Source organism: Lipotes vexillifer, unplaced genomic scaffold (genome assembly GCF_000442215.2).
Source record: "Lipotes vexillifer unplaced genomic scaffold, Lipotes_vexillifer_v1.1 scaffold490, whole genome shotgun sequence".
Lineage (NCBI taxonomy): Eukaryota > Metazoa > Chordata > Mammalia > Artiodactyla > Lipotidae > Lipotes > Lipotes vexillifer.
Window position 1 is genome coordinate 693,113 of NW_006796397.1, and position 9,503 is coordinate 702,615.

At 40.5% G+C, this 9,503-nt stretch overlaps 1 protein-coding gene across 1 annotated transcript in view; it reads right to left on the reverse strand.

Annotated features, from left to right (window-relative positions):
* The window catches only part of GBP5 (guanylate binding protein 5), a 10,640-nt gene extending 7,834 nt beyond the window's left edge, over window positions 1-2,806 (reverse strand). Inside the window, exons 1-2 of the mRNA XM_007468510.1 lie at window positions 2,565-2,806; window positions 1,934-2,061 (exon numbers count right to left, since the gene is read on the reverse strand). Of these exons, the coding sequence (XP_007468572.1) occupies window positions 1,934-2,061; window positions 2,565-2,754 (318 nt within the window). The 5' untranslated portion in view covers window positions 2,755-2,806. The remainder of the gene's footprint in view (window positions 1-1,933; window positions 2,062-2,564) is intronic.
* Window positions 2,807-9,503: the final 6,697 nt, after the last annotated feature.

A 9,503-nucleotide genomic window follows, 5' to 3' on the forward strand; every position in this document is an offset into this window, starting at 1 on the left:
GGCAACGGGAAAGGCCCCAATTGGGAGAGGCCCACGTACCGCAAAAAAAAAAAAAAAAAAGACCCCCTTGACTTAAATGTTAGACAAGACGAACAGAAATGGCTGTGAGAAACATATGAGCTTTGAACAGTTCTGTCATTAGTATTGATAATTTTATACAAAACCATATTTTGTTAACTTATCAGTCCTTCTTATAACTGGTTAAGTATTTGAAAAATGGATAGTCAAAGTTCGTCAAGGTAACCAGAGTGCTTAAAATCAAGATTTTCAATTGTGTAAAACAAAGTTGGTCTGTGTACATAATACATGCATCTATTTTATTGAGTAGCTTTTATATACAAGATGGTTCGATACGTTTTTCTTTATCTTTTTCTTTTTTTGTTTTAGAGAGAGGGATGGGACAAGTGACAGCATACAGCTAAGCTTCAGCACCAGAACTGCTCAAAGAGTAGGGATGTATTAGGGATACATATTCAGGAGCCTACTGGGGATGAAAGATGTGAATAAACTGCACAGGTAATAAGGCAGTTCTCTGAACTGACTTGGTATTTCTCTGCTGCACGAATGGATCAGGAGCCCTGCAAAGGAGAACCTTCAGTGTACTCAATGCAAACCTCTAAATGGTTCTCTCCCTCTTTTAGAACATGTAATCTAAACTGGATACCCCCAACCTTGGGCTCCAGGGCACTCTCTTCGCGTTGGGATCTGTACATAGAAGATGCAACAACAACAAAAAAGATGCTAAGATACAAAGATATACAGTCCCTGTACATGGAGGCCATTTCTTACAGTTCTCCAGGTGATTATCTAATCTGGTAGGGATGAGAGAGGTAAAGTCCTTATCAGCCTGAGCCCCAGAGCCTCTTCTCCACAGACTACTGTCATATTTTTTCCCCTTGTTGAGGTTTCAGATAATGTTTAAAATGTAAAATGGATCAGAGATAATTCTGCACAGGTCAGCAGGACTGGAGCAGAAACATGTTTTGATTCCTGGTACTGTCGAGATAAGTTTTTAACTACTGTCTCCATGTTACAAGTGAGGAAACTAAAGAAAAAAGGAGTTAACTATTTTGAATTGTGGTAAATTAAAGGCAAAATGAAGACATAAAAAACGACAGCTCAAGGGAAAGATCCAGTTTTGTGCTCGAGCCAGCTCATGAGAGCTGGCTGGGTACATCTTTCCTGAGCCCTGAGTTTAGTGACGACTTTGGTAGCTTGGAGTGAGCTGTTATGGGAGTACTTGGAAAACTGGCAAGTACTACAAAGTAAGGCTATTTTTCCTCAGTGGGCTAGTTGTTAGACACTTACCAGCGTAGAAGTGGAAAAATCCCATGTTACTCCTGTGCAAATGATAAAATGGATGAGACCAAAGGGGAAATAGAAGATCTGAGGAGACTTATTCTTGCTTGTCAGAGTCGGAGAGCTCCTAGTGCCAGGACCCTGATTTGGACTCAAGTCCCGCTGCCCTGAAGCTTTACTGCATATCTCTATCCTCTACAGAGTCAGACTCGTGACAGTGATTTTGTTTGTACCACCTTTCTGCAGTTCGGTTAAGTGCCTACCTCCATGTTAGCACAGCCTCCCAATTATGATTCTGGCTTATACATACATTTTTCTCACTTCAGGTTTCCAAACTTTGACTATTAAAAATAGAGAGGGGGAAAAAAAGGTATACCCTGGTCAAGCGGAAGTACAAACAAAAATCTCCCTGTGTAAAGAATGTTCAGGGATGAGGAGGTTGATTAAAAAGGAATCCTGGGCTTCCCTGGTGGCGCAGTGGTTGAGAGTCTGCCTGCTGATGCAGGGGACACGGGTTCGTGCCCCGGTCCGGGAAGATCCCACATGCAGCGGAGCGGCTGGGCCCATGAGCCATGGCCGCTGAGCCTGCGGCCCGCATACCGCAAAAAAAACAAAAGGAATCCTTGTTCCTTGCCTTCTCTACGTCTCCAAGTCCCTCCGTGTCAAGAAGAACCAGGATGTGGTTTGGCTTCTCAGGGTGAGGCACACACCACATCCAGATGCCCTTGGTGTGAGACTGCACCGTGGATCCAACAGAGAAACCTGCAAGGGGGAGTGGAGAGGGTGTAATTGAGGAGGGGACCTGGAAATTGGAGACTTTCTTGACAACTGAGTTACCGTTTAAGGAAAGCAAGATGAAGAAATGGCAGAAAGTATATAACCCAGTATTGATCTGAATTACAATAGAGGGATGAGATAATAAGAATGCCAAGTACTGTAGGCTGGAAATTTGATGGATGTTTTTGCAAGAATATTACGCTATTAAAATTTTAATCATTTGTAATTACATATGTAGAAGTATTTTAGTGATGTCTTACCCTTATAATTGGAAAATAGTATGATTTTTCTAAGAAAAAAAGAGGTGATATGTCAGAAACAGAACTCAACCCTTTGTCTCCCAGAAGATAATTAACTATCTGTGGCCCAAACATTAGCTTTCAATATTCCTCCGCATCTCTAACTTCCTGTCCTCGCATCGCCTTCCTGCACGCTGGGAGTGTGGGTGGACAGAAGGGACTCGGCTGGGCTTTGCTGGTGCCACTCACCCTTGTTCTTCCCAGCCAGCTTGTTCATCAGGTAGGATTTGCCGGTGCGGTAGAGGCCCACAATAGCCACCACCACAACGGGCTGCTGAATGGCAGACAGGATCTTCAGAGCTTTCGGATTAACCAACAGTCGCCCATTAATGTTCTCAATGAGGCACAAGGGTTCTGGCATGTGAACCACTGGGGCCATGTTCAGGGGGGTCACCTGATCTGCAAGGGAAGCAATGGGATAGACTGGAATTTCTAGACTTTAAACTGAGAAAAATCATTTTGCTTCCTCAACCTACAGGCATACTACTCTGCAGCATGGCCTAAGTTTCTGAGGAAGTTTAAAAAAGACAAAAGAGCAAAGAGGGTCATAGTAAAATATGTCTTAGTCCCTTCAGAGTTCTACTATAGGCCACCCCACTGGTTCTTATATATTTGGTGGCCTTATGGAAAACCATTTTCTGAGACGAGTTTACTGCTATTTTGAGTCTGGCTTGCTTCTATTTCTTAGTTTTTACCTCTTTGAATCCCCAGATTGAATCTTTATGACCACTATTTGTTACATGACACTTCTTGCTTTTACACTGTATCAACTTGCGTTTCTCTAATTTAGGGCTATGTCCAGTCAAAGTGTATTATACTAAACCCTGCCATTATCTAACAAATAACAGTTGTTTACGTCTTAAAGCTTTACTTTTAAAGAATTTTTTATGTAGCTATTGACGTGTGTTCTTCAGTCAAAACTTTAATGAGTGTTCATTTTATGAATGAGAAAGTGAGTGAAAATACTTTCTTAAATAATACATAACCATTTATTTTATAATTTCTGGGCATCAATTTCTGTAACCTAAGGAGTCCCCGATAAAACATGTTTAAGCTATCTGAGATTAAAACAAATGCTTGCTTTTCTGCCTTGCCACATCATAAAGAACAATTTTCTTCCATTTTAGAAGTGATTCTTTTCAACAGAAGCTAAAAATCTACCATCTGCTTGCCTCTTTTAAAAAACTGAAATCGGGCTTCCCTGGTGGCGCAGTGGTTGAGAGTCCGCCTGCTGATGCAGGGGACATGGGTTCGTGCCCCGGTCCGGGAAGATCCCACATACCGTGGAGCAGCTGGGCCCGTGAGCCATGGCCGCTGAGCCTGCGCGCCCGGAGCCTGTGCTCCGCAACGGGAGAGGCCACAACAGTGAGAGGCCACAACAGTGAGAGGCCCGCATACGGCAAAAAATTAAAAACAAAACAAAACAAAACAAAAAAAACCTGAAATCTTACAGTGCAAAGGTCTGGATTCCCTTGCTAGCTTTTAAAAAGTTATAAAGACCCATTCTCCCCCTTTCTTCATAGCCAATGCCCCAGAGATTATCCAGATGACAGATAAATAAAAACAGAAACTGCTTGGCAACAGATAGTATATCCATTGCAAATGTCATCGCATCAGGGCATGGGAGCCAGGAAATGTTCAGTCCAAGCCACATCCAAAAAGAGGGGATCACACATAATTTTACATTCCCAAATGCAAAGTTTCTTTTTGCTCTAATCCACTTCCAATGCAGTATTGGCACCTTATGCTTGTTGAGTTCTGTTATCTGATTTGTACATAGCAGGGGTCATAATCATTTTAGGTTCGAAAGATATGGGGACCTGGCAGTGATGATCTATAACAGTTAGCTAGAAAGACAGAAGATACACAATCTAAATCTATTTGCAGATTTTGGCAACCTACAAGCTCTTGTGCTTTGGAATGAGGTCACTAATGGGAAAGGAAGCTAGTTTGTCTGAATTTTCAGACCTCCTAATGAATAACATTTAGCGCTGTGTATCTATATTAATGAAAGTATTTTATACATTGTCCCCAGATGTTTCCCGGGTAACATCTTTAATGTTTTTAGGACAGCCCAATCTCCAAAACACCTCTGCAGATTCAATGTGTTTGAGCCCCATACATAACTATTACTCTATCATAACTCAGCCTATGATGTGTGCTCTGAGTTGCATTCTTCTCCCTAACTCTGTCAGAGCTCCATACTCTTTTGTAAATAAAAACAATGCAAGAATGCATCAAAACACACAGAAATACAAATATACATTTTGATTTTGAAATAGGGCAGATCTGATTTCTAATCTCAGACCTCTACCTGGCTCTCTGTGTGACCCTGGGATTTCACTTAACACTCTAAGCCTATCTTCAGAAAAAGAAAGTAAATAAATAAATACTTATATACATCAGTATAACTGCTAGCTTAAAAAAGAGAGAGAGAGCTGTAGGAAAGGAAAAAAATGTGTAAAGAAGGAAAATGCTAAGAAATACAAGAGAAAAGGCTCGGAAGGACTACTGATGGAGTTTCTAGAAGAAGACATCTCTGTTTTCAGTCATACAATTCTAGATAGGGTTTGTGTTACTTTTATGTTGGTTGCCTTCACTTTGCTTTGTGTTGTTTTTGGTTTGAGTTGGTAGGAAAAGGAAAAAGCTCTTCTTAATGAGAAAAATGGAAATCAAGCAAGAAGGAGATGCGCGAAGTATGTGCCGTGATAAGAAATTCAAAGGAGGAGAAAGTTTCAAGGAGTAAACAAAATTTCCAGACTGTGTTAAGTGATTCGTTGGGACTTCCGTGGAGTCCCAGTGGTTAAGGCTCCACGCTTCCACTGCAGAGGGCAGGGGTTCAGTCCCTGGACTAAAGGTCCCAAGTGCCGTGCGGTGCAGACAAAACAAAACAAAACAACAATGAAAAATACATAAAAAACAAAAAGTGATTCATAATAGTAGAATTATTAGAGGAGTAGAAACAAAGTCCGACACAAAAGGCCTTAAGGAATGAGTGGGTGTCAATAAATCAAGACTAATTCATTCAGGGTTCTTTCTAAAGGAAGAAATTCATCTTCAAAAAAGTGCAGGACTATGACTAAAATATGTGGCCATTTTCATACAACTTCTTCATTGTTCATTCTGGGTTTCAACTTTTTTCTTTCTTCTCTTTGTCCTTAACAAGGTAAGCAAACCATTTACATTACATTTCGTTCAATGCTCTTTCTCATGAAAATAGTACAGTCATAGTTCTTCAAAAGTTAAGGTTTCAGTTTGAAGGATCTTTATCAGGTTTTATCAAAGGTAACTTAAGTGGCAATTATGATCCCCATAGATCATAGGGTGGCAAAGGAAGAAAAACAGTATGAAGACATTTCAAACTCTCAGTCCCCACACGTGCTCGTGTGTAATTCAGCGGAATTGGCACTTAAGGAATTCTGCTGCCTGTCTGACAACACCACAATTTACCTTTAATAAGAGCTGACAGTCCACATCGAGCTCAGCTGCAATGTATCGTGAACAGACTTTTTAAGACATCCTGACCCTTTCCACCCTTGCCCCAGGCTTACCTTAACGGTGAAATCAGTAGCAGAGATCTGTTAGAGCTGGTAAGAAAGGTGCTTCAATGAGAAATTGGTAAGAGTTCTAAATCTGTCCCTCAGGTTAGCTGTGTTGGTTTCTGATATACTTTTTTCTTATCCAGTCCTGGAGATTTCTTTTCTTTCCACTCCACTCTACCAGAGGGTGGAGGATTACAGCATGAAACAAAAACTGAAAGTGGAAGGGGTTTTTGAAATGTCGCTGCAGGAAACTGAAACCACAAGCCAAATTGTACATGGAAGAGAACTTTGAAATCATTTGCATTTTTTTCTATTCCAAACTGTCCTCGGGGCTGTGAGAAACCATAATAAGTCTACAGTAACAGTGAATATAACCCCAAGGTATGTTTACATTATGTGAGTATACCATTTTTGTTTGTTTTTTGTTTTTGTTTGGCTGCACCGCGCTGCATGTGGGATCTTAGTTCCCCGATGGGGATCCAACCTTTGCCCCCCACAGTGGAAGCGCAGAGTCTTAACCACTGGACCACCAGGAAAGTCCCCATTTGTTTGATTTTAAGGAAACAGCCTTCCTATGCAATTCAGGTCATCTCTGAATTTTGATAGAATTTTTTTCTGAGAAAACTTGAGTTTGACACACAGAATAAACTGCTGTATAATTTCAATGAAGAAAAATTCACTTCCTCAATAGACAAACTAGATGCTAAACAATTTTAAAGAACTTAGAAAAGATCAGTCATTAAATGGTCAACAGATTTTTGTAACTGCATCTTTCATCAGTCAGGCAAACATTCAAAGCAAACACTTTGAATACCTACTACACACTGCAGTGTTCAAAAAGAAGCAAGAAACCAACAACCAAGAAGCATCATAATCCCTATGAGGAGATTTTGCTCTAGATGAATGCAACCTACAGCCTCCTTTGCCTCCCTCAAACTCAGTCCTCCCAAACATGCAAATATTTATTTGGTTGTCTTCCTTATTTTCAACTACTGTCTGGTAGCGTTGACACATTGTTTTTCAGAGCTTTGTAACTTAAATCTTTCAACCACCCAAGATATTAATAATAGAAAGTTCTCTATGTCTTTTTATTATTATTACTGAGATATAACTGACGTATAACATTGTATTACTTTTAGGTATACAACACAATGATTTGACATATGTATATATTGCAAAATGATTACTACAAAAAGTTTAGTTAATATCTGTGACCACACAGTTACATTTTTTTCTTATGATGAGAACTTTTACAATATACTCTTTTAGCAACTTTCAAATATACGGTAAAGTATTCTTAGCTATAGTCACCATGCTGTGCATTATATTCCAGGATTTATTTATAACTGGAAGTTTGTACTTTTTGACCACCTTAACACATTCCACCTTCCCTCCCCTCACCTCTGGCAACCACCCATCTGTTCTATGAGTTCAGTTTATTGTTATTTTTTAAGATTCCACGTAATATAGGTAATATAGTTTAAAAGCTAGAAGCATGATGGCTTCAGTTTTGTTCTTCTTTCACAAGATTACTTTGACTATTCAGGTCTTTTTGAGATTCTATACAAATTTTAGGATTCTATTTACATGAAAAAATTTTGCTGGATTGAGTATTCTTGGCTGAAAGTTTTTACCTTTCAGTATTTTGAGAATGTCATTCCACTCTCTTCTTGTCCATACAGTTTATTCTGAGCAACCTGCTGATAGCCTATTGGGGATTCCTTTGTACGTTAAAATCTTTTTTTCTCTGGCTGCCTTACAATTCTTTCTTTGCCATTGACTTTTGACAGTTTTAATATAATGTATTTTGGAGAAGGTCTTTTTGCATTGAAGTAACTAGGTGTTCTCTTTCTTATCTTCATGGACTTGAATATCAAGTTCCTTCCCCAGGCTTGGGAAATTCTCAGCTATTATTTCTTTAAATAAATTCTCTGCTCCCTTCATCTGCTCTTCTTCTGGGAAACCCATTAGCCTAATGTTGCCCTTCCTAAAAGAGTCAGATAGTTCTTATAGAATTTCCTCATTTTTTAAAGATCGTAATTATCTTTCCTCTTCTGCCTGTATTATTTCTAGATTTCTGTCTTCAAACTGACTAATTCTCTCTACCATGTGGTCTGCTCTATTTCCAACATTCTCTAATGCATTCTTCACCTTGTTTATTGAGTCCTTCAGCTCCAGAATTTCTATTTGACTTTTTCGTAGAGTTTCAATCCCTTTAGCAAAGTATTCCTTCTGTTCATTTATTCCTGAGCTCATTCCACTGCCTTTCTGAGGTTCTGGTGAATTGTCACTTTCTTTTTGTGATACAGTGTTACTGTTGTTCTTCGTGTTGTGATGAGTTGTTTGTTCCTCTGCTGGTGCATTTGAAGTAGCGAACACCTTTCTTTATATAAAGCTGTGTGTGTGTGTGTATGTTTTACTTGATTCTAACGATTCAACAGGTTAGAAATTAGAAATGAGAGCCTGTCTTTTGTTTTCCAGTAGGTGGCGCTATAGCACAGGTTTTTGATTTCTCTTACCTGCGTGACTCTGGTTGGTTATATTAGAGTTGGCACTTTCCACCCTCCACTGCCTCTGTCAGAGGTGTACTTTGGTGCCTTCTTGTCCTTGCTTGTGTCTCTAGGGTTGTTAGGGCCTTGCTACTGCTCGTGTCCCTGGCGTCGCAGTCCGGGGCACCAAAATGGCAGGTGCTTCCACCGCATCCAAGATCTCCTGAGTCATAGGCTCCACCTCTGCTGGGGAAGGAGAAGGGGGAGGGGGAGCTGGGATCATGGGCACTTCTGCCATATCCAGGGTTGCTAGGTTCGCTGGCAACACTGCTGTGGGTGGTGATGGATGAGCGGGCTGGAGTTGTGGGTGCCTCTGTAGCTGGAGGGATGGTGTCACAGGTCCCACCGCTGCTGCTGCCTAGATATCTGTCTCCACAAGCATTGCTATGGCCAGGAGGTCAGAGTCGTGTGTGCCACCTCCTTTGCTGCTCCTGGGTTCTCTGTGGCTGCCAGCTCAACTGCTGCAGCTGGGGAACAAGTAATGCAGGCACTGCCTCCACTGTTTCCCCAGTTCTGCGTCCTTTGTGTGTTACAGTTCACCCACCTTTAGATGTACAGGTTTATGGAATTCTGGTGTGCTGGGCAGAGGTATCTATGCTGAATTGTGGATGTTTAATGGTCGTACGTTATAGGGGGGAGACAAAGAAAGCATCTGCCTCTGCCCTAATGTTGATGTCACTCCACAGTGTTCACTTTAAAAATATTTATTGGAAAACCATAGACGTAAAGAGAAGTGACCAAATTACACATCTACATTAGATACTTTTAGTATCTAATTAGGTACTTTTAGTATTAGTATCTAATTAGATAAAAAGTATTAATTAATATCGATATTAGATACTTTTCCAAAAGTAGATATGTTCTCGTGCTTTCATGTCAGTAAAGGAATAGATATTTACAAATACTCCCGGAAGCTCAGTCATAGAACCTTGCAATTTCAACTCCCTCCTCCCACAGGGAAACTGGTAGATAACCTCTGACATGGCTCCCAATGATCCTAGCTTCATTACGCTCTTCCCCTTCTCAGTCTTCACCCC